Below are 25,947 nucleotides of genomic sequence, written 5' to 3' on the forward strand. Positions count from 1 at the left end.
ATTTAGTCTGTTTTTTTCAAGATTTTCCAGAGCAAATGATAAAATTGAAACTGTTAAGTCCCGCATCTCATATCAAATTCTTTATTATGCAAATTAGAATCTGGAATTATGTCTAGCGGTACAATTCTCAGTCCTTCAAATTGACTTGGGAAAAAGAATCATTAGCGAGAAATAATATTTGAAAACTCACATTTAGATTTGCACCTTGCAAGTTGAGGACTGTAGGGGCCACATCATTCCCACCTTGCATTGGTCGTGAAGGGCTCAGTAATGCTTGATGGGGGGTGACTTCACAATCTTGTGGAGCAGTAACGTTATGAGCTATCATCCACTCTCTTTTCAGCTTTCTCTCCGGCTGCATAGGGGTTGGCATGGGTGGGTCTTGGGCAGTCAGCACTAGTCTGGAATTGATGTGGGTGGCTATCTATCTCCACTTGTTACATTGGAGCAATGCTGTTAGCCTTAGCTCTCATTTCCGGGGGGGAGTAATTGTATGAATCCATCTCCTCCTTCTTTAAAAAGAAGAGAAATTTAGCATGGAAAAAACGATTTCCCTTTTTACAGAAAAAAAAATTAAGATATTTAAGCATGCTTTCAACTAACTACAGCTAAGTTCGTTAAATGCGAGCTATTTTCTTGTGAAGGCACCAAAAAAATGCTCATTGTTCCTTTAGTAGGCATGCAATTAGACTATAAATTAAGATATTTATGCAAACTTTCACCTAACTACGACTAAGTTTGTTAAATGTGAGCTAAAATCCCAATTAATACAAAACTTAAAATTTCTCCCCAAGAAAATATTTGAATACGATTTGTTTGTATATAAATTCTAAGTTTCTGGCTAGAATTACACAAACCCTGTCTTAATCATCAACCTTTTGTTTTCATAACTCAGATAAGACACGTTTGAACTCTGGCTTCAAAAGGGACTCTTTCTGTAATTATAAAAACATGTGGTTTTAGACCGGAAAAAAGATTTTTGATAATTGGGAAAAGGGACATTTTTGAACGAAATAACTAAAACTAAGGAAATAAATTCGTAAACATAGGAGGGGGAGGGGGTTAGATTTACATAATAGAAAAAAGAGCGTACTTTAAGTTTTCTAGCGAGTATACTCATCATATTGTAGGGTTTGTATTGTTGGAGGGGAGGGGGGCTATGCCCCTGAATTTGAATTTATTAGTGGGATGGTAAAATGATTTTATTTGGAAATAAATTAAGAAATTTAGTAAGCTGTACTCACATTGAAAATTGACGTATCCATTGCTGTAAAGTTAATAATATTTAGTGTACTTTCCATAGTATATCAAATCATCATGAAAATTAAATCGTAAGGTAAGAGCATTTTATATACAATCTCAAGGACGAATAAAAATCAGTCCTTTTATTTTTAACCAATCACCAGTCGAGTTATCGTATATTGAGCAACCACCGATGTCTCTGATTGGCTCCTAAAAAACGGATGTTGGCTCGAAAAACACTCTGGTTGAAACATTTGGAGTTGAAACACATATGTGTGGGGAATCCCCGCTCATACTGCTATCTTTTTTGCAATGCCTAGGAACCGGAGGAGAATCCCCGCTAGTTTGGAAAGATACCAACGGGACATATAGCAAATAGCACGTAGTTTCATAACGTGTTTAATCACGTGTAGAGGTCCCATAGAATAACAATGGAAGGAACATAGCGCTATAGAATAGCATGGGAGGGAACATAAACCCTTAGAATAGCACGGGAGGGAACATAAGCTCCTGGAATAGCATAGGAAGGAACATAATCCACCCAAATCCATAAGTACATGCTCTGGAAAGACGCCAAGGAACATAAGGCAAGCAAATCCATAAGTACATGCTCTGGAAATGTTTTTCCTATACGTCTGTGCAAATAGTATGGTAATTCCTATACGTCTGTGTAAAATGATACTTAGTACTCTACCAATATGAAAATAAAAGGAATGTAAGGAACGTGGAGGAAGTGTTGAAATATGAAATAAGCAGGTGTGAAGTGCATGCTATGTATTAGATTGCATAGGACCTGGAAAATGCAGCTAGACAGTATAATGGCAAAGTGCTATTGTGGCATATTCATAATTTAAGAGGGAGTAGTCAATCTGGACTTAGCCCACTTAAAGATAGGAATGGGGCCGCAATTAGCGATAAGGAAAAAATAAAGAGAGATGAGCCGAACATTTTGAGAATTTTCTTAACCGATATAGAGTTACAGGAAAATATATAGAAGAAAATGAAAAAGTTTGTGATACCTTTGATGTGAAGGAAGATTTGTTTTGTGAGGAGGAATTAGCGACAGTACTAAAAGAATTAAAAAATAACAAGGGTCCAGGTGCTGATAGGGTGGTAAATGGGTTTCTTACATATGGGGGCTCTGAGGTTAGAAATAAGTTAATGAATATTATGAATATGATTTTTGAAAAAAAGGAACTACCTAACGATTTTAGGAAAACCTTAATTAAGCCATTTTATAAGAAAGGTGTAAAAGTGAGTGTGGTAATTATCGAGGCATTAGTCTGGTCTCTGTATGTAGTAAATTACTTAGTAATAGGAGACTTTTAGACTGAGAGATGCCGTAGACGAAGTTTTAAGAGAAGAACAGTGCGGTTCTAGAAAAGGTAGAGGATGTCTCGACCAAATTTTCACTCCTAGGCTAATAATTTAGATGTGCTTGAGTTTTCAGACACCTTTGGTCCTCAGTTTTATAGATTACGGAGCAGTATGCGTTCGATTCTGTTGATTGAAGAGCTTTAGTAAAGGTTTTATCCTTGTATGGTATACCACACAAATACATTAAAGTGATTAGTGCTATGTACGAGAATAACACTGCTGCGTTTAAGGTAGGAAATGAGGTTAGCAGCTGGTTTTGTATTAAATCAGGAGTTAAGCAGGGTTTTGTTTTATCCCCCTTTATATGTATTATTTTGTTGGACCTTGTCTTAAAGAGCACAGGAAAGGCAATGGGAGACCACGGAATCAAATGGGGAGGAAAAAGTCTCCTGGACTTAGATTATACTGATGATTTAAGCATCCGAGATGAAAGTGTGAGCCAAATGAATAAAGTTTTAGAGGTTTTGCGGGTTCAGGGTGCTAGAATAGGTTTGAAAATTAATGTTAAGAAGACTAAGTCACACAGGCTAGGAATAAGTGAAGATGAAAAGGTGATGTTGGGTAATGAAAAGATTGATCAGGTGGTCAGCTTCACTTACCTTGGTAGTATTATTAGTAAAGATGGTGGGAGCAGTGAAGATGTTAAAAGTAGAATAGTCAAGGCTCAGGGTTTTTTTTTTCACAGTTAAAAAAGTTTGGAAGTATAGGAAGATTAGTCTGAAAACCAAGATTAGAATATAAGAAGCTATAGTGATGACAGTGGTCAAATATGGCTCTGAAGCATGGACGCTCTGAAAAGCGGATGAAGATTTGCTAGATGTTTTCCAGAGAAATTGCTTAAGGATTGTTCTGCTTAAGGATAGCCATATTGCTCAACGCAGTTTAAAGTTCAGGAAATTGTACCTTTTAGCAGGACAACCCCCCCCCCCATCACAGTCTTCAGGGCAAGGGTTATAAGTTATGCCCTGGAGGCATATAAGTGTTTTTACTTTTATAACTTTAATAAATCAAATAATATTAACATTCTGATTACTAAATATCAGTATATGTATATTAAACTGAACATGCAGATTCATTTGTACTTTTTTTCAGTAAAGTGAAAATTCTGTTCTGGCCTTGGAAAGGCATAAGGGTTTTGAGCACAACTTATGTTAGTATCTGCTTGTTTTGAGTTTGATTCGGTTATTTATTGTAATTTCTGTTCGTTTTGGGTTTCATTTATTTATCAATGCTGATTTGCGGTAGTTTCACGCTTCGTAGATTATTTGATTTCATCTTTGCTCATTTTTTGTTTAATGGAACTCTTTACTTTTCTTGGAAAAACTTATTTTGTGGAAAAAGTTTTTTTTTAATTAATTCATCTCTGTACGATGTTCTGGTAGCCCACTTTCCCCACCACTTGAGGAACGGTGCCAAAAGGGTTCTGGTAACGGGATTTTTCTTCTTGTTCAAGGTGGAGGACTGTGATTTGTTTATTGCTTATCCCAATGATACACGTTTTATTTTGATCTGACGCCATTGGTTGGAGTCTAAGGCTTTTTTTCGAAATCACCTTTTTTTCACAGTAAACTTTTCCTTTTAGGACTAACAAAAATAATAGTTACCATTCATGAATCATTGTCAAATGGCAACGTTTTCTCACTTGGCAAATTTTTTTCAAAACACGTTTTTCAACTTTTTGTTACTTTGAGTTGCGGTTCACTTTTTCAAGGTTGCAGCTACTGCTGCAACTATACTATAATTCAAACCTGTTTGAAAATTGAACTAATATCACACGAGTTCCATAGCTTTAAGTCTAACATTCCTTTATTTTAAGTTCAATTATTTAGAAACTTGAGATACTGATATTGGTTGATTTTTTGGCTTAATGGTATGTAGTAAATTTAGGGTTTGTTGACAAATTGCTAATGTTTAGGAAGTTTAATTCTATCTCAGATCTAGGACATTAAAGGATTTAGCGTTTGTTAGCTACACAACGGAAATAATATTCATTATGGAACATACTTTAATTATTGTCAGTATGTTATTGTTTTGTACGATTGTTCTGTTCTTTGTAAAACCTGAGCAAAGATAATCTGTCATGCAGAGTTAGTGAAATTTTTTTTATTTTTTGGGAAAAGTATAATAGAAATATGGCTTGAGGGAGGGGGTAAAGTGCAGGATTAGCTTTTTTCATCAGAATTGTCCTTTTGAAGGTTTAAAACAAAAATAATAGTTGAAAACAAGTAAAAATATTTTCAAACAGCCAACTTGCAATCTTCTTCCCCGTCAAAAGTTTCAGGGTTTTTGCCGAAAATCTGAAGTTCTTGGAATACTTACGGCAATTTTTTCAAAATGATAAGCCCTAGAATGCTTTTGGGCCCTATCCTTTTTATTAAAATTTTAAAAATCTCACCTCCTCTCCTCTCAGTGGCACTAACATTAAAAAAAACTGCTTTTAAACATTACAAAAATCTAAATGCCACCTACACTCTACATTTTACTAAAATTAGCAGCCAAAGAGTGGTCTTCGCATTTTGTACTTGTACTAAAATAATTTTTAATTTTTATTAACAATAAAATAAAATGCTCTCCCGCAGAGAGGACGTCCCCCCTCCACTGGAAGTCCCCGCTTGCGGTGGCCATTTACAACAACAGACAAAATTTTCTCAAATTCCAATTCTGCAAAGAAGCCACCTAAAAAAAACTATAAAAAAATATCCCAATAAAAAATAAATAAAAAAAAAACAAAAAAAAACCTCTTTTACATTATCATTTCAGCTTATTTTTACAACACACAAAAATAAACACACTAATATTTACGAAAAACAAATAAGCTGAAATGACCACCAAACCCCATTTTTAAACTTCATTTTTTTCCAATTTTCCTTTTTTTTTTTTTTTTTTTTTTTTTTTTTTTTTTTTTTTTGGCTGCTAATTAAAAAAACAATTATCAAAAATTTTCTTTAAACTACCTTACTGGCAACGCTGTTTTCTCACTAAGGGCGCTATCCTTAGGTTTCCTGTCAATAAAACTAAAAAAAAAACTTTAACGAAACTTTTTACAGATGTAGCCATAGGTGCGCCTTACGAAGATGACAATGGCGCTGTCTATATTTTTCATGGTAGTGAAACAGAAGTTATATCCACTTTTCCTGTTCAACATATCAGAGCAAGTCAGTTTCACCCATTCATTAGCTCTTTAAGTGGGTTTGGGATCAGTATCAATAGTGCAGATATTGATGGAAATAGTTACAATGGTAAGTTTTTCCATTTTAGTGTTTCTATACCTAGTATTTTAGACTGTTTTTGTAGAATTTGGCAAAAGCTTAGAAGGTTCCACAGGCATAACTCGAGGGAGAAAAAAAAAGAGTAAATGTTTGACTAGAGGGACATAATACCCTGAGATCTTATGGGCACCGTAAGACTTGTTACAAAAAAATAAATAAGAAGATGATTATACTAAAAAAAAAAAAAAAAAAAAAAAAAAAAAAAAAAAAAAAATTAGATTTGAGACTATTTTTTACAGGAGTAAGAAATCATTTTAATTATTTCGTCTGAATAATATTTTCTTTGAAGGTCTGTTAGGAAAACATAACCTAAGGAAAGTCAAACTGTGGGCTAATACCAACTAAAGAGATGATATCTAATAAAAACCTGACGTAAGCCCAATCAGAGGTAACGCTCTAGCATTGCTTATAGTAAAGAGCCATAAAGGATAAATGTGCTATTTTTTTTCAAGAGCTACTTCATATGTAAGTTGTGGTCGTAGTAACTTTGGAGGGGCTCATTTGACCAAAATTCAACTTAATAACTTCAGGGTATGAATAACTTCATTCTAATAAGTTCAGGGTATGTTTAGAGAGATGTTGAAAAGTGATCAGAAGGCAACCAATCCCCTCCTTCATACTTTTTAGATGCCCCTCCTCTCAACACCGATTGAAATTTTGAAGTAATCATTTTGTTCAAAATTATCAGAAGCTCTAATAACTATCCCTGGTATCCCAGGGATACCATGGCTGTAAAAACCAGCATCACAGCAAATATGTCGAACCGTAAATGAAATCTGCGGTTTAAAGAGAAGCAACAGTGAGAATCACAACAAGTCCCAGACGAAAACAAATCCTATAAAATTGATGATTCTTAGATGCACTAACAGGATGCAGATTTGAATTCAAGCCAGGGTTTCTTAATTCAATTGAAACTGCTCTTTTGAAATTCATATTATTTCATTGTTATTCTGTAGTTATCGTAAATTTGTCTTCTTTTCTTCTTTCTCTATTTTTTTTTTCTGAAGATGAACCGTAGATATTGAACCTAAAATTAAAAATTAACCGTAATTACCCCTATTCTGTTTATATGATTTAAAGATATGACATTTTGTTTTCTGCAAAGCCGGGAGCCTATATGTATGCTTTTTGCGAATTTAAATAATTTTTCTCATTATTTCAATTTTGAAATTCAAACTAGCAAAATGTGTTTCTGTTTTGAGGCAATTAGTTTTATTGCTACGCCCCCGAAATTTTTGGTTTTGAGGGAGAAACAAGTGGCATTGCCAGTGCTTAATGATGGAGTGTGCGTTCCAGAAAGAGATTATCATGAATTGTGTTTAATTATAGTATTATTTGTAATCCAAAACACCATTTAATTAGAAATTGGGCACTTTTTTTATTACAAGTGCCGTTAAGAAGTAAAATACCTTTCGCTTATTCTCTGCGTATAAGGGGTGGAATTTATAGTTGTTTAGTTTTTAGTCATTATAGGATGAAGTTGAATACAAGTAATTAGTTATAATTAATGGAAATTAGCTTTTGGAACGCATCCAAACTATTTTTTCTTACAAAAAGGAAATACAGAAAAAAAGCTAATGCATTCCTATTTATTTTCAATTAGACATTGTTGTGGGTGCATTTCAATCCGGCCATGTTGTTGTTCTACGATCAAAACCTATTATTTCTGTCAAAATGCGTCTTGTAGCTGAACCTCCTACTTTTGGAGTGAGTTTTACCAGCAGTGTAAATAACTTTCAGCTGACAGCTTGTATTCAATATTCTATGGCTAATGGAGCAAAACCAGAGGATGTATGTGAGTAAACAGTTTTTAATGTGCCATTAGGAAGATTTATTGGTTCATAGTGAATTACTCTTTTCTTTTATTGCGTTCGTGCTTTTTTTTCTGCAAGGAACAGTATAATGATAAGGCTAAGCGATGTAAACAACTTCGCTTTAGGGACTCTGGGGGAATTTCGAGTTTCAAATGGCATTTAACCAAAATATGGATACCAACAAAAGGATTATTTTTCAACAGAATGATTGAGTTCATTTTCAATTCCTTTGTTATTTATTGTCAGTTTGCTTCTGTGTTGTTCTTCAGAGGAGTGGCTATTTTATCGTATATCAACTTCCGTGATTTGTATAATGGAGTAGCAATTTAAAAAATTGGGTTTGATTGTTTCGTTTTTGTTCCTCTTTGATTTTGTATTTTCCTGAATTTTCTTATGTATTTTTATTATAAATTCTCTCTTTTCCACGTTGAGGACTCCTTGTTTGAACGTGCAAAACACTCGTGCCAGTTTTTTTTTTTCTTCCTAATGGCCACACGCGTGCTGCTTTCTGAAAATTTCATTCTTTGATCTTTTTTTCAAGTGATATGGCGTACAAAATACAAAATTTTAAGAATGCATTGTTGGATATAAGTATTTTATCTGAAGTATATTTTCCGAAAATTATTTTTCAGAAGTTTTAGCACTAGTGACGTTACTTGAATGGGCTGTAAATTCTACTGCTAAAAGGCACAAAAACTGGGCCAAGTCTAGCCGAAGAAGTTTTTAGAAGAACTTTCGCGTTAACAAACTCAACATAATTTATGGCCTGCAGGGGAGCATGATCCTTGACAGTTAAAATGATATAGTAAATTTGGTGACAACCCTAATGGAACGACAACCCTAAAATGTTGTTTTGAATTTAAAGTTTTAGCACTATTGACATTACTTGAATTTGCTGTAAATTCTACTGCTAAAAGGAAAAAAACTGGGCTAAGTCTAACCAAAGAATTTTTTGAGAAGAACTATCGCGTTCCCAAACTCAACATAATATCTGGCCTGCAGGGGAGCATGATCCTTGACAGTTAAAATGATATAGTAAATTTGGCGACAACCCTAATGGAACGACAACCCTAAAATGTTGTTTTAAATTTAAAGTTTTAGCACTATTGACATTACTTGAATGTGCTGTAAATCTACTGCAAAAAGGAAAAAAACTGGGCTAAGTCTAGCCAAAGAATTTTTTGAGAAGAACTGTCGCGTTCCAAAACCCAACATAATTTCTGGCCTGCAGGGGAGCTTGATCCTTGACAGTTAAAATGATATAGTAAATTTGGCGACAACCCTAATGGAACGATAACCCTAAAATGTTGTTTTAAATTTAAAGTTTTAGCACTATTGACATTACTTGAATGTGCTGTAAATTCTACTGCTAAAAGAAAAAAAAGACTGGGACAAGTCTAGCCAAAGAATTTTTTGTGAAGAACTTTCGCGTTCCCAAACTCAGCATAATTTCTGGCCTGCAGGGGGGCATAATCTTTGACAGTTTAAATGATGTAGTATCTTTGGCGACAACCCTAATGGAACGACAACCCTAAAGTGTTGTTTTTAATTTAATGTTTTAGCACTAGTCACATTACTTGAATGTGCTGTAAGTTCTACTGCTAAAAGATAAAAAGCTGAAGAATTTCTCGAGAAGAACTTTCGCGTTCCCAAACTCAACATAATTTCTGGCATGCAGGAGAGCATGATCCTTAACAGTTAAAATTATATAGTAAATTTGGCGACAACCCTAAAATGTTGTTTTAAATTTAAAGTTTTAGCACTAGTAAGATTACTTGAATGTGCAGTAAATTCTACTGCTAAAAGGTAAAAAAAAAGTGGGCAAGTCTAGCCAAAGAATTTTTTAGAGGAACTTTCGCGTTCCCAAATTCAAGATAATTTCTGGCCAGCAGGGGAGCTTGATCCTTGACATTTAAAATGATGTAGTAAATTTGGCGACAACCCTAATGGCAGCCCTTTGGAACTATAAAAAAGCCCCAATTGATCCAAAGTTTGGGCAACAGCTTGCTATATTTAGTACCCATTAAATTTAAAGGTGTTCAAAATTGGGTTTACTGATTGATAATTTATATGCTCATGATAATCAGTAAAGAAAGTAGAATGATAGTATTAATTTATGTTACTGATGGGATCATAACTTCCTAAGACCGTTACGTTAGAATACAAAAGTTATTAGTATATATAGAAGACACCTAGGGACAAATCTTTGCTGACTTATTATCTGCCTCACCTCCAGCCACCAAAAATGAAAAATCGTAAGAACTAAAATTTTATTTCTCAAATATAGTATACAAGGCTGCTGTAATCGAGGAAAAAAAAGCAGAGCCAGGGTTTCCAGAGTTTTTTTTTCCTCCAAACTAATTTAAAAATATACTATAAATCTGAAATTAATTACTTGATATAGATTTTGAGGAGCTCATGGAATTAATTATCAGCAGGGAGATGTTATGATTCTATATGTTTATTTTTTGTTTTTCCTAGGGTACCGAAATTAGCAAGCATCTATCTCGAAACCACCTGCCTTTACTTCAAAAATTAGCAAATTTCTACCCGGGTTTAGGTCCCAATGAGCACCAGCCCAGGTACCCGACACCCAATTTTAGCGAGAACCTAAATTTAAAATATATTAGCGTTATTAATTAATATAACATAATGGCTTAATCACGAATGGGGCTTCATAGAATTAGACACTTAATTTTTAAACCATTCCTATGTCAATTATGGTATTTAAGTTGCTCGCACTTGACTAGCTAAATTTGAAATATAATCACATCAGTAATTAGTGTGACAATTAGTGCCACCTATCAATATAGGTTTGAGACCCATTCTTCTTGTCCTCTACATTTTAGTTTTATAAAGGGTGACCACAAGGAACAAAAGGGTGACCACAAGGGTGACCACATAAAGGGTGACCACAAGGTCTCCTTGTGGAACAGAGACCACAAGGAACGATGCAGACCCTGAAGTAAAAGGGGTTTTCTGCGTGGCCTGATCCCCCTTTTTTCCAACGTGCATCCAGAGATATCTTGATTGATTGTTTTTTTCGCTTGTCCATCCAGACTGTTTCCTTCCTTGTCCACTACAACATTGTTTCGCGGACAGACTGAAGTGTCTGCTTTGCTACGCGTTCGGAGTAGCTCTGTATTCCGAACCCGGACCAAGGAGACCCTTCGATTAAGTGTCGGAGGAGAACAGAATCCTTAGCCACTCCTCTATCTTATATATCCCTTCTCAGCCCAAACACATCTCCGTGAATAGTTTCTTCTATTTGCAGTTTCCAAAAAGTTGATAGTGGAAGTGTGATGCTAGCCGTAGCAGCACTAACCCCATTTAATTCTGTTGCAACACGGCATGAAAGAGTTTAAGTTTTGCAATAGCAAAATAATTTCCTTGATTTAGCTTTGAATAAAATATTTACTTCGGTTTTGATTTAGTTATGTAAATAATAACACTAGACAAGAATATATTTAATTCCGTCTTGAATCTTGCAATATGACTGCTTACAGCTCTGATGCAATTAAAACTATAAAAACTATCGCAATCTATAGCCTATTTATCTAAGTTTACCATTTAAATTGCAAGGTTCTAAGTCAAGACTTCTTGAATATATTTGCGTATTTTAATTGTAGTTTCATTAACCCTTATTTGGTGCATGATACCATCAAATAATTCTATTCTGATACGATTATCTAATATACGAATATATTAATTATCTTTATTATCTTTATAAAAAGAATAATTATCTTTTTAAGGGACAATGCAAAGTGGCATTATGTCTGAAATGAGCCCAAAGAAGCAAAAATTATATCCGTTTAAGGCTTAACTTCAGTCAATTCCTTTAGGTTTTGATATATTTTGGCAGGTTTCAATATGTGGGTAACCTTTCTTAGAAATGGAACAGCAAGAGCTAGCTTACATTATGTCTATTTTAGGTGCAAACACAGTGATTACGTCTGATATACCTCCACCATCACATCCTCGAGTCAGACTTATCGAAGGAAATATTCCCCGAGAAGGAAGAATTCACAAGTCGTATGGTCAAAAGTTAGTGGAAAATCAATGGGTTTGCAAGGAGTTTACTGTGCACCTCACGGACGAAGTTGTAGGTTCTTTTCCTTTTGCTGGCTGGGCCAAAGGTCGAGCCAATATTGCACGAAAATTCAAGATATCATCGGGCTTTCGTGTGTATGGTTAGCTATTTCTAGATTTGAGGATGCGCCCTCCATTACTTGATAAATGCCACTAGTGTTGGAATAGCAAAATCTAAGAAATTTTAAATTGCGAGAGATGTCAGTTTTTAAAAAAAAATTTGAATTAGTAAGTCATTCCCACTCTTAGTTTTAAACAGAAATATATCACATGCAAACATCTCTAGCTTTTCTAATTTGCAAGTTAAAAAAAATGCTTGATTTTGCTGTTTTGTGTTCGTTACCTTAGTGCTTTTGTTTTCTTTTATTTCTTTGCATCAATAGCTCTTAAAAATTATTAAATGTATAGCAAATATACTATAAATTGGAAAATTTGACTTGTATCCTATTTTCTAGAAATAGGCTTATGAGAGTTTGTGCCTGGGCTGCATTATTGTAACACTTTTTCATAAATAGTAAACATTTATGAAGAATCCGTATTCTTTGTGGATTTTAACTTTTCACCTGCGTTGGAGAAGGGGGCAATTAAAAAATGAATAAATAGTCGCAAGCAGACCAACGATCCGCGTAGGACAGGTGCCGATTTCCTGACACTGCTTCCGGCAGGGAGTACTATGATTGGTTGGGGGCAAATTTCTTCCGTTGTTTTTCTCTCATATTTCTACAGATACCCATTTTGAGCCGGGTTAAACATCTAATTTATTAAAACCTTAGTCTCTTAAAAAAAACAATCATATAAACAGCAGTAAAGAGTAATGTGGATACATTAAACGTGCTAAAATTAACTCATATGAAAAGTCAAATTTAGAAAGAAGAAAAACTATCATGAATAAATAAATCAAACCATAAACGAAGAGGAATTCAAATCAATGGATAATTGAAACTAAAAACAGGCGGAAATTGCAATTAAAAAGTCAAACTTACATTAACGGTTGATTACGCCCCCAAAAAAATCACTTTCAAGATAGAGTGTCATTAGTATTTTACTGAAAGCGAGAAATTATTAACAGTGTTTTTTTCTTGTTTTTCTTAACGTAGTTTAGGTCACCAGACACATGTAATGCCAATATTCTTGTAGGGATTTTTGTAGTTTCTAGGTTTTACGAATCTACTGAATTTCCGCTTGAAGAACGAACACACAGCTGTAATGATCTGCTATCCCGCGAAGTCAGCTCCAGAAACTATTCAAAGCGTCACAAAAAGTAGTTTGCCAAGTACTCTTGCATTTCGGGTGGAATTATTTCCTAGGTATGGATATCAGCCGTACAAAAAAGAAAGTTTGAAACTTCTTCATGCTCATTATCAATATTTGAACACTAGACTTTTTACTAAAAACAACAATACTTTGTTAATTTTGGATTGGTTTTCAATGTTGAACAAGGCTAGTCCACATTGAGGGGTTGAGTAAATATACAATAGCATACATTTGAACCCATCGCCCGTTATTCTTGAAGACTAGTGGATTTTTGACGCGAAAATTAATAAGAATAATTATTTTATTATAATGTTTCAGGTGACTTCCCGAAATATTGGAACTGAACCACTGAAATTTGAATTTCAAGCTGAAATTGGAAGTCTAAGGTATGTTCTTTTTCGGAGGGGTGCGGGGGACTAATTTTGGAAAATAAGATTAGATCTTCGATACTTAAACAATAAAATAATTGAGCTGGTTGTTCAGGTATAGGGTAAAACATACAAATATTGAAGAAAAAATCAATAAAAATAAAAGTTCTAAATTAATAATTTGTTGATACTATTTATAGCACAATTTAATATAAAGATTTTAATTTTAAAAATTAAAACTTTGTCTAAAAATTGCGAAGGGGGATTAACCTTTGCTCATAGAACAAATGTGTAACTAGACCAAAATGTCACATCAAATAGCAAAAATAAGAAGGTTTTCTCTTATTCTAAGTGAAAAACGAGTTTTAGGCATGCTATTATTTTCAATAACCCCTTCAATGAAGACGCTTCATATTTTATATTGTATAGAAAACTAACCGAACCAGAATAAAAATAATAGCCTTTATTGCAAAGAATAAAGAAAAATTATAAGTTTTCTTTAATCTTAAAAAAAAAAAAAAATGTTGAGCCATACCAGCTTTTCATGGTTTTATTATATCAGGCAATTCTATTCGTAGCGTATGTAATGCTCCTATAATCCCTGGAAAATAAATTTTTATTGCAAGCAGCTGAGTTTTGGAGTTTTAGCTTCAAATAATCGTTAAAAACTCTATTATACAAATAAATCGATATTTCAACGCTTTAATTCCTAAAGGAGTATCTACTTTTGCTTATACGGTTTACATTAAATCTTGATTAAACCTAACCAGCTGTTTTCACAAGGGTATGGAAACAATACAAATTTTAGCTGAAACACCTAGTATATTTTGCGTAAACTTATATTTTTATTTTCAATTTTGTGTTTCCAACCTTATTATTTCACTTTTTTTTACAAATCGTATTTGTGCTTTGAAATGTCTTCAGAATGTCTTCTGCAGGCAAGAAATAATAAACCGAAACTGCTTTAAAAAAATTTAGGAACAACTAGGTCTTGAATCTTGATATGTGGAATTTATATTCCACTGAATTTAAAGTTATAACCAGCCTTGACGATTCTCCTCAGCATCTAATGCATAGATTATTTTCATTTCTAACTTTAATTTCACATTGAAAAGAAATAAATTGACTATAATTTATATGTAGTGGTTTCTGCTTAAGTTTGTCCTCTTTTTTGCCATTGAAAGGACATCTGTAAAGATTTTGTAACTTATCATTAATGGATACTTTTTGCTGCTGTATTATGTCATTTTATAGACTTAAGTATATATTATTTTGATTGCTATCTCTGAATTACCACTGATAAAAAAGAAATAAAAAATAGACCTTGTTTGGCTCATTTCTAAAGGCTTTAAGTTGATTTTTTCTTTTCTGTTCTTTTTTTCTTTTCCTTTTTTTCTTTTTCTTTTTTTCTGCATTGACATCCGAAAAAAAATTGTTCATCATTAATGGATGTTTTTGTCGTGGATTGTGTTTTTTAGAGAAAGTGTAATTCAAATTCAAACAGTTTAATTGCTAGCTTAGGAGGAGTTTTTCATTTTTTTTTTCTTTTACAGAAGGGTTCAATATGCAGTAGGCTAATGCATTTGCATGTATTACCCTCAATTTTCTTATGTATTTGCCGTTTTTTCTTTTTTTATTTTCTATTCTTAATTAGTTTAATGGAAACTTGAATTTCATGAGAGAGAGAGAGAGAGTAATAGTGAAGCTTTGAACAAATTAAGATGGAAGAGAAAGCAGCTATGTTAGATTCAGTTCTTGGTACTAGGCGTATTCCCTCCCGGAAAAATCTCTCCCCAGGGGAAAATTCCATCTCGCGAAAAATTTCCTCCCAAACAATTCCCACAGTGAAAAATTTACTTATTGTGTAAGACAGTTTTAATTGTGTTTAAACACCTTATTTGAGTTGTTGCCTTTGTTTTTTTTATAACCACTTCGAAGAATAAATTATTACCTTTTGTCAGAAACTTAGTTGCCATTTTATGCTAATTTACATTGATTTTGTACTTAAAATTAATAGGCTAAGTAATTCACTAATAGGCTACTATGTCCAATGCGATTAAACAGTCCAGTGCGGTTACAGTCTTTTTTTTATGAAAATTGTTTCTTTTTTTTAGCAATCAGACTTGCATCCCGTTCCTTGATTCTTCTCGAGCAGGTAATAATTATGCACTATCTGGACTAGTAGTTATTATCTTTGAAGTTTTAAGCCTTTAAATCTATATTTGAAGATTTGGTAGATTTTTATTTTAAAAAATTAGCATACTACATTTCAGTTTACTGTAAGAATAATGGGTTACGTAGTTGACGCTTGTCTGACGTACTTTTATTTAATTTCAAGTTTCTTCATCTTATTTGACATAATAATTCTCTTTTCTATTCTTTTTGCTGTTAATTTGCTATTATTTTCGCTCTTTTCTTTTAGAGATACGTCCGCTTATGCATTCACTGCCAATTCACTGCTAAGATTTCTAAGCAATTACAAAGATATATAGGCTTTCGGTTGACACTTTTGGGCTTTGGCTGACAGTTTTTTCTCCGTGTTGATGGCACCGGTTTGTTAATGTAATGTATTATAATGCACTAGAATAATTGAACTTTTTAATCTTTTGCAAAAACCGAGTGCTTTGATGTGCGACACTGAGACTATACATAAAATCGTAATTGTTAATTGTGTAATTTTAGAATCTCTTTAATATGACTATGTTGAATCTTCTCAATGTTTCCGCTTTATTAGCTATTTTGAGCTGCTATATGATTGAATATCTTAAAATAGATAAGCACTATAAGCACTGTTCATCTTCATGTGTAATTTAATAATATTATACATAATATTTATATATTGATCATCAAACATGAAAAGGGATAAGACATTAAAAACTGGAAATTCAAATCAAACTAAAATTAGCAAACTAGGAATTGCAGTCGGCGAGAAGACTTAGAGTAAAACAACTGAAAATAAGGAAAGGACTTAAAAGCATTATTTTTCATTATTTATCGTTAGTTTTATATAATTTATATTATTTAAATATTCAACACAGTTAATTTTCAACAGAGAAAAATGAGAGGCTACTTTTCTATAGTTTCGTCGAAAAAAGTTTTTGAGTCCCGTCTAACTGGTTTCCTGTGTGAAATCTTAAGCCAGAAAAAAAAACTAGATTTGTAGATTTGTAGATTTGGTAGATTTGTTTCAAGTAGTCCTTCATTTTCTATCATAATACGCATGCTAAAACAAAGAGTCCCGAAAGGCCCTATAAGATTTATGTAAAATCTTTTTTATATTTTCACTGTAGCTGATTGGTTACTGTTCTTTCCTCCTTCTTGTGGATCATCTAGGGATCCTCTCGGGAGTTCTAAGGCTCTGAGATGCCCTTTAAAAAAATTCGAGTATATATTATATAGATGTCGAACTCATTGCGTGACTTGTGCCAAAATACGAAATATGACATTTCAGAGGGGAACAATGAATATTTTTCAATTTTTTTTATTAATTGTAAATAATAGTTATACTTCACCTCCCAGCACCCCCAACACACATAAGCAGACTCCCCCCGAAGCAACTTTATATTTTTGAACCATAAAATATTAATAATGGCTTCATATTTCCCTTCCTTATATCCCTTCCCCAATACTTTTTACAAACCCCTAATACACTTTACCATTATTCCTTATCTCTTTATTCCCTTCTATGACTTTCAGATTTATTTCCAACTTTAATTTAAAATAATAATACATAAAGAAACCAAGACCCCTAATACATTTAGGCTTGATTCCCCCATCTCTTTAAGCCCATCTATGATGTTAATCTATGTTTTTAAGTTTGTTATGAAGTGATAATAACAACTCCTATTAGCAAGAAATGGCAATGAAGATACACACACTCCCCTCACCATCTAGTTAACTCCAATTTTCATCTTACATTTCAACTATAATTTTAAATATTAATGATATCTATCCCGATAAGGGCCCTACCATGCTTAAGCAGTCTCTCAAAAACTATTAAGTCGAAGCCTTTGATTCTATTTTTATGTCAAATAAAAATTCAGAACTAATCATACCCAGATATACCAACATCCCCCTCCATCCAAAACCCATGAATAAATATCATTGATGATTTTTTCTTTGAAAGTCTGATTTCAAATGCTAATAATGCCTAAATATATCAAAATCCCCTAATGCACCTATGCATTCTGCTTTATCAAATCCATATCTGTTTTAATGTATTTTAAGAATATTTATAGTTCTTCAAACTAAGAAGGTTAGCATACTTAACCAGAAACCTCACTCTCGAAAAGGCTATTTATCTTCTTCTTTTTTTTTCAAGTCTAATTTTCTACAATAGTTATACTTCAGACCCCAAACCCCTAACACACTATGCTCACTATCAGTAATCAATCTTTTTTTTATTTCTTTCATATTTCAACTATTAAAGTTGAAGTAATCATAACAAAGAAGGGGATAAATATGAGTATATCCCTGCTACAATCTAATCGACTCTTATTTATTTTATATTTTTATTTCCAGTCTACTTTTATCTTTTGATTTGCAGTGAGAAGTAATAATGCTTGCACTACTGAACCACCTTTACCCTGGAAAATGCCAGAAAGAACCCCAATATAGAAAAGTATTCTCTAACTCTATTCTAATACACTTTGAATTCCTCAAGATCCCCACTCTTAAAACGTCTGATTATATTCTTATTGCCTTTTCAAGTGTAATTACAAATAATAATTTTGTCCCCCCCCCTACTAAGATCCTGGGTAAAAACTTTCCTTTTTAATGATTTATCCTTATTTTTCCAGTCTATTTTTGTCTTTCAAATTGTAATGAGAAGTAATTATAGTAGCAACATCAACGTAACTAAATCTCGAAAAAAAATCAAGAAAGAAATCTAGCACAGACGCGTAAAGCCCATTTAAACTCAAATCAGCTTAGCATTCCTCAAAATCGTGAAATATTTAGAGTTTGCAACTGAGAAAAAAACATTTTATTCCAACCTCCAAGAAATACAATGGGCACCACTTACTTCCAGATTTCATGCTAGCTGACAGACGTCACAAAGAAAACTTTTAAACACAATACGGCGAAACTGAACCTTCTTGATTCGATATTGAAATTCAACCCTCTCAAGTCAGTACAGGAAACTCAACAATAGGAATTGCAGCATAAACATAAGAAACATCTTTTACTCAACAAATTTTCAAACAGTTCGCGGTAACGAACTGTAAGTAAGGAGCGACCCGGCTCAACGGTAACCAAAACTCTAGAAAACGGAATTTTGATACCAATACATACATCAAAAGAATCAAATTTTAGTGCTGATTTCAAATATATAAGTTTTATCAAGTTTTATCTTATCCATAAAAAGTTACGCGCCTGAGAAAATTTGGCTGATTTTCGAAAAAAGGGGGAAAGACACCCTAAAAGTTATAGAACCTTAATGAAAATCACACCATCACATTCAGCGTATTAGAGAACCCTACTGCAGAGGTTTCAAGCTCCTATCTACAAATTGTAGAATTTTGTATTTTTTGCCAGAAGAAAGATCACGGACGCGTGTTTGTTTTTTCCCCGGAGGTGATCATATCGACCCAGAGGTCCTATAATATCGTCGGAGGGCTCATTGGAACGGAACTTAAAAGTTCTTGTGCCCTTTTTAAGTGACCAAAAAAAATTGAGGGCAACTAGGCCCCCTCCCACGCTCATTTTTTTCCCAAAGTCACCCAATAAAAATTTTGAGATAGCCATTTTGTTCAGCATGGTCGAAAATATGATAACTATGTCTTTTAGGATGACTTCGTCCCCCAAAGCTCCCGAGGGGAGGGCTGAAAATTATGAACTTTACCCAATGTTAACGTATAGTATTGGTTATTGGGAAGTATACAGACGTTTTCAGGGGGGATTTTTTCTGGTAGTGGGTCGAGGTTTATGTGGGAGGATCTTTCCATGAAGGAAGTTTTCATGGGGGAAGGGACATTGCTATGAAGGGGGCGCCGGATTTCCCAGCATTATTTAAAAAAAGATCAGAAATTAAATAAAAAAAAAACAAGTTTTTCAACTGAAAGTAAAGAGCAACATCAAAACTTAAAACGAACAGAAAATATTACGTATATGATTGGGTTCACCCCCTAGTCAATACCTCGCTCTTTAAGTCAAAGGTTTTTTAATACTTTCATAAGGACTATTTATTCTAATTAACGACCTTTGTGATTAAGAGGTCATTTTTAAAGAATTGGAACAAAATTCGAACTTTAGCTTAAAGAGCAAGGTAAGGTATTGACTAGGGGGCGAGCCCCCTGATATACGTATTAAAAATATATAAATATAGAAGTTCGTTACGTAAGTTAATTCGTAAGTTACCTATATTTATTACTAATAAAAACGTTCGTAAATAAAATTCAACAAGTTTGGTGAAAGCCATTTAACCAAAAATAATAAAATTAATATGCAAATTTTGTTTTAATTATTCATGTACGGCGAGCCAAAATCAAAACCTGCATTAATTCAAAAACGTTCAAAAATTAAATTTAAAAAAAACTAAGTTTTTTTAAGTGAAAGTAAGGAACGACGTTAAAACTTAAAACGAACAGAAATTATTCTGTATATGAAAGGGGCTGTCCTCTCCTCAACGCCTCGGTCTTTACGCTAAAGTTTGACTTTCTCACGACTCTATTTTATTAAACAATAAAAAACTTTAGCGTAAAGAGCGAGGTGTTGAGGACGGGACAGCCCCTTTCACATACTGAATAATTTTTGTTCGTTTTAAGTTTTAACGGCGTTCCTTACTTTCAGTTAAAAACAACTTGTTTTTTTATTTAATAGCCCATCAAAGCCAACTCGACCGAGGTAAAAGTAATAGAAATCTACAATTCAGTAAAGAAACCCAATATGGTGAAATCCAGCCCTCTCGAGTTAATAGGAGAAAGTTCAAACTGAAAACTCAGTATAAACACATGAAAAAAAGTGCAAAATATTATCACATCATGTACATCTTAGCCTAGTCAAGAACCATTAAACCAGAAATGAATGCTCCAGAATTACTAAAAACTCAATATAGTGAAATTCAACCCTTTCGCATCAGTCGACAACAGGAAAATCAACATAAACATATGAATTCACCATGTTCTCAGCAAACTATCACACCCCACACGTCTGTTCTGGGGTTCTTTCTTGAATTTTTCAGGATTTAGTGGCCTCAGTGTTGTCCCTATAAGCTCATCCCCTTATTGTTTGACAAAAATAGACATAAAAAGTTGATTTAGACAATAGATAAATATAAAAAAGCTTGTACCCAGGGTCTTTGTGAGGTGTGGGGTATAAGTATCGTTAATAATTTGACTTGAAAAGAACAAAATAATACTGTATATCTTTTTTAGAGGGAGGGGATATATCATGAGCTCAGTACAGTGGCGATACGATCTTGAGGAACTCCATGTAGATTAGAATGGAAGAGGAGCCATTACCCAACATATCCGTGTTGAGATTCTTTCTTGATTTTTACAGGGTGTAGTGGACTTGGTTTTCTTAATATCTTAACTTATCATTGCAATTTGAAATGTAAAATAGGTTAAAAAAAACAAAATAAATAAGAGTCGATTAGATTATAGCGGGGATATGCGCGGATATTCGCCTTTGTTGCTATGATTAGTTCTCTTTAGTATTTGAGAAATAAATGTAGGATACAATAAGTAGGGGATGTAAGGGGTCTTGGGTGATGAATAGAAATTATTTTTTTTAAATAGACTTGAAATGAAAGAAAGAAGACAAATATCCTTGTTGAGAGGGAGGGTCTCTGTTTATGTGTGCCAGCTCCCTTAGTGGGTTGAAGTATAAATACTATTTAAATTGAGTAGAAAAGATAGCCACTTGCCACAGAAGGGTCCATAGGTATAACCAAAGCCATATCCAGGGGATAGGGGATTTGAAAAACACTCCCCTGAAAAGTTTGTCCGACTCTTAAAAACGTAACGAAAATGAATTGATGCCTAAAAAACTATTTTGTAAAACAACACCCCCCCCCCCAAAAAAAAAAAAAAATTCTAGATACGTCCCTGGGCGTAACAGGGGGTCTTGGTATATTTAGGTATTATTAGTATTTAAAATTAGACTTAAAAAAAACTTTCAATATGAAAGTTGAATAAAGAGTTTTTGAAGAGGGGTATGGATATCGGTATATTTAGGTATTGTTACTGTTTGAAATTATGAATGAATTGAAAAGTAAAATCATTGAATTTAATTATAGAGTTTGGGAGAGTCTAGTTAAGTTAATATTTATATTAGTTAATATTATATCATTAATATTTGAAATTCGAGTTGAAAAGAAAGATAAAGATTTATAGGGATATATAGAGGATGAGGATAGAGTGGGTTTATCTGCGCTAATGCTTGAACTGTGATGAACTGTTATTATTAATTCAAATTAGACTTGAAAACACTGATCAAAGAATGGCTAAGAGAGATAAGGGAGGGGGGAACTATCATGGTTAAATGTATTAGATGTTTCGGTATATATAGATATTAGTGGATTTGAAGTTAGAGCTGTAGAGAAAGATGAAAATAACTTCACGGAATCTGGCCAGGAGCAACCACATGGCTTAAGCTAGCAAATAAAAAGCAATAAGAAGTGTTTTTACCTGCGTGAACATAATCTAAAGTATTTGATTCTGGTTTTAAAGATAAATCAAATGGACAATTTTGCAAAGCCTGCCCCATCTTAAAGCCGGGAGATTCTCTGGTTGAACAGCTTCGAGTTCCAGTTATAAAAGGATGTGGAAAAGACGGAGTTTGCCTAAGTGACCTTTCGATTGAAGGAAGAATCCTGGAGCCAAGCCCTGAAGAGTAAGTTAGCTTGCATTTGAAAAGTTCGGAAATTAGCCTTATTTCAAATGTGAACCTTGTTTCATGGAGTTTGAGCTTCATGGGTCTATTCAGCAAACCTTTTAATAGATAACAAAGAATAGTGAAGCACAGATAGTGTATAAGCTTTAAATCATCCAACCTAAGTTTTAAAGATGCAGAGTATCTGCAACCTTTAATCAGTTAAACCCAGAGGGAGGGGGAGCTATATGAATTAGGGTGAGTATCAAAGAGCATGCGAGACTCACTATAGAAAAAAACTCCAGATTGTCTCAGAGAGTAAGAATTAAAAAAATGGCCCTCTAGCAGTGGTTAAAAAGCTAATTGAAAGACATGAATAAAGAACTACATGTATGTATTTATTTTATTAGCCTTTTGTACTTTTATTTTTAATTTACAATAGGGAGAAGGAAAACACTAACTTTTGCCAATACGGTAAAATGGGTGTATTTGTGAGTAGTATGGGGTCTATCTGTCCCAATACACACATACCCCAATGTACAATTGGAGTTACTAACCCCTCGTATCCCCTCTATCTGTCCCAATACACACAAAGGTGGTATACTAGAGCCAATTGAAGTTACCAATCCGGTTGCCTCTGAGATTTGGACGTTCCTGGAAACATTGCTTGCAAAGTTTGTAGATGAAACAATACAACGAATCCTGACGGCCAATACATCCGCGGCCAATACTCCCACCATACAAGTGCACAATACCAATCGGCCAAGCATACCGTGATTATTGGTATAAAAGCTTGATGGCGAGTTACTTAGTATAACAGTTCCACATAGACTTTTGATTAGTTTACATTGATTCAAGTTCGAGAAAACGTTATACTCTTTAAAAATGAGTCGTTTTACACTATTGTAACTTGAAAGAGTTGATGGTGATTATATGGCGGCAAGAGCCCCCATTGTAGCAGCTGAAACTGCAAATGATTATCGGTTAACATTTGAGTGGGAAGATGTTTGGAAGATATGTTATAATTTTGGGTAAATTTAAGTTGGAAGAACAATTGTGCATAGATGCAAAAGCGAATATAATGCATATATCCAGACTACAACATGTAATGAACCCAATCATGAAGCACATTGAGGACAATGGATTGGCTCACCTCGTAAATAAAAAGTGAAAATTAATATATATATATATATATATATATATATATATATATATATATATATATATATATATATTATATATATATATATATATATATATATATATATATATATATATATATATATATATATATATATATATATATATATATATATATATATATATATATATATATATATATATATATATATATATATATATATATATATATATATATATATATATATATATATATATATATATATATATGTATATATAATTCCATTATTACATTTCAGACAATAAAAAAGTTTTATAATGATTTGTTTTCTTGTTAGATATTTTAGTTGATCGTTTACTCCTCTCCCTAGGGGACTAATAGGCGTTGATACTGTGCACAAAGTATAAAGAATCTTTATTCTCTGATTTTGTTTGTTTAGTCTATAATCGGCAGTGGGAGTGTCAAGAACAAAAATGGATGGATTTGAGAAAAAATGGATGGATTTCTTCTTGACTTTGAAAAAATGTTTGAATATAAATGACCACTTTTAAAGGTTATTAGTGCAAAAGAAAATATTCTTTGAAAGAATGCTTGACGACATCAGGGAAAATGATTCTCCAGCTTTGGATTATTGTATGAGGCTTTTATGTGGGCCAAATGCATTTACTCAATTTATTGACATACTATTCAAAACAAAACAAAATGATATTTTTTATTTGCTTTTGAACATTACCTAAAAGCATTCAAGCTTCCATGTTGATTTAAGACTGTATCCGAATAATGTTTTCTGTCTCTTTTATTTCGTCAAAATAGTTGACAATTTAAAAAATCCTGAACAAAACAGATATAATTGATTTTGAGTCACTCGATTACTCCTTTCTCTAGAACTAAAAGGAACATTCTTATTGTTCGCAAGTCAGTTCCTATATGGCAGTGTGAGAGTCGACAGTGAAAAATGTTCTACACATATCCACAATGTTTATATACATAAAGCAGTTGGTCGTCATGTGAGAACTGCGCTAGTGCTTATGACTATAACGGAAAGTATAGGTTATGCAATCCATGTAAATTGCATAGAGAGTATGCTGTAAAAATTAAGCGTTGTAATTTCAGTCTTGGACAGGCTTTTGACTGTCACAGTGGAGTATACCTATGCTCCAATTGTCACTATGATAAGTGCTTTTAATGGAAAAATACATAACCTGGTATGATTGAAGAATACTAAAAGTTATTTTGATTAATTTTCTAAGAGACTGGTTTCCGCGTGGATTAAAAAAGTTTTGGTAAAGAGAGTATTGTTTTTACGTCATTGTTGTGCGCATGATGGTAGTTATGACGATAAGCCTACTGAGTTTTATTTGGCTGTTACAGAAAGGGATTCTTCATATGGGAATACCGTGTCTGACATTACTTCATATAAGCAAATTGAAACATGTGAATTTGACAATATGAATCAAAATAGTATCATTGGCTTCACAAAGAGATATTATAAAAATGAAGTTACATTATATTTTGGAAAATATGACCCTGACTTGGCACACCAAGATCATTAAAAGTTGAATCCCAATGATCTGCCACTGCTAGTTGTTGTCGGTGACCACCTCCACACCACATGGAGCCAAATAAATAATTAAAACAAACTATTTTTATTCTTTTTATATATACAAAAAAATACTGACACAACAACAACTAAACCTTGCTAGGAACACAAGCAAACACTGCAAGATGGGGAAAAGGACCCCTCCCCTCCTACATAAGGATATTAAAGTATTAATATATCTTCCTCTCACCCTATCACCAATTAAATTTTCTCTAGACCAAGATGATGTCTATATTCTAAACATACATCTCGGTCCAAAATGAGAAAGTGTCCATAAGGTAGCACCTTCACACCGTCCGTATATACATAGACTCTATCTGATAAGGGTGACATGGCATTTTTTCCCACTATAACTGTGCAGTTTTTAAATTATAAAGACCGAATCGCCATGACTTTCGCTCTTGGAATAAGATTACTTTCCACACAGTTTCTATAAACACTCATATCAAAATTCTCTTTTACATATTTTTTAGGCATCCCCTTGGAGACTTTATTTATTTCCTTCTTGCGTGTTTGCACACAGTACACTTTCGGACCTGCAAGCACATCATTGGAAATAAAGTTGCTCCCTGTCTCGGATTTTAAGAATAATAACTTATTTGGGGCCTGGCGCTTCACTAGCTTCGGGAAAATGGACTCATCCCAATAGGTAAAGTTCGTTCGAGAGCTAATGTACATATCTTTTTCAAAATCTTCTAATAAATCTTAAATTTTAACTTTTAGCAAAAGTGAATCGGTATCTCCGTAATATACTTGAACCTGTCCCTCCCTGGCCATTGGTGCCCACACAGACTGTAATTGAATTCCAATATGAGTTTTTTTGATATTTCTAAAATTACGCTACTAGCAGCAATATTTTTATTTAAACGACCTTTCTTTTTTCCTATGTAAAAGGACCATATTGTGGTCTTTGATGGTGAATGATGTGAATTTTCGATCGGTAATGATTCGAGCACATTTTTTTGGGTCGGTTACAATG

The 25,947-nt window shown here is 33.4% G+C and overlaps 1 protein-coding gene across 2 annotated transcripts in view; it reads left to right on the top strand.

Annotated features, from left to right (window-relative positions):
* Positions 1 to 25,947, top strand: part of LOC148943588 (integrin alpha-PS4-like) — a 338,717-nt gene that overhangs the window by 217,717 nt on the left and 95,053 nt on the right. For both annotated transcript variants that reach the window (XM_089101816.1, XM_089101817.1), the window contains 6 exons: positions 5,667 to 5,858; positions 7,492 to 7,683; positions 11,635 to 11,804; positions 13,364 to 13,431; positions 15,528 to 15,568; positions 22,086 to 22,248. In XM_089101816.1, coding sequence (XP_088957942.1) covers positions 5,667 to 5,858; positions 7,492 to 7,683; positions 11,635 to 11,804; positions 13,364 to 13,431; positions 15,528 to 15,568; positions 22,086 to 22,248 — 826 coding nt within the window. The remainder of the gene's footprint in view (positions 1 to 5,666; positions 5,859 to 7,491; positions 7,684 to 11,634; positions 11,805 to 13,363; positions 13,432 to 15,527; positions 15,569 to 22,085; positions 22,249 to 25,947) is intronic.

The sequence above is a fragment of the Artemia sp. Qi Xiang Cuo genome, chromosome 15 (genome assembly GCF_049724085.1).
Source record: "Artemia sp. Qi Xiang Cuo chromosome 15, ASM4972408v1, whole genome shotgun sequence".
NCBI lineage: Eukaryota > Metazoa > Arthropoda > Branchiopoda > Anostraca > Artemiidae > Artemia > Artemia sp. Qi Xiang Cuo.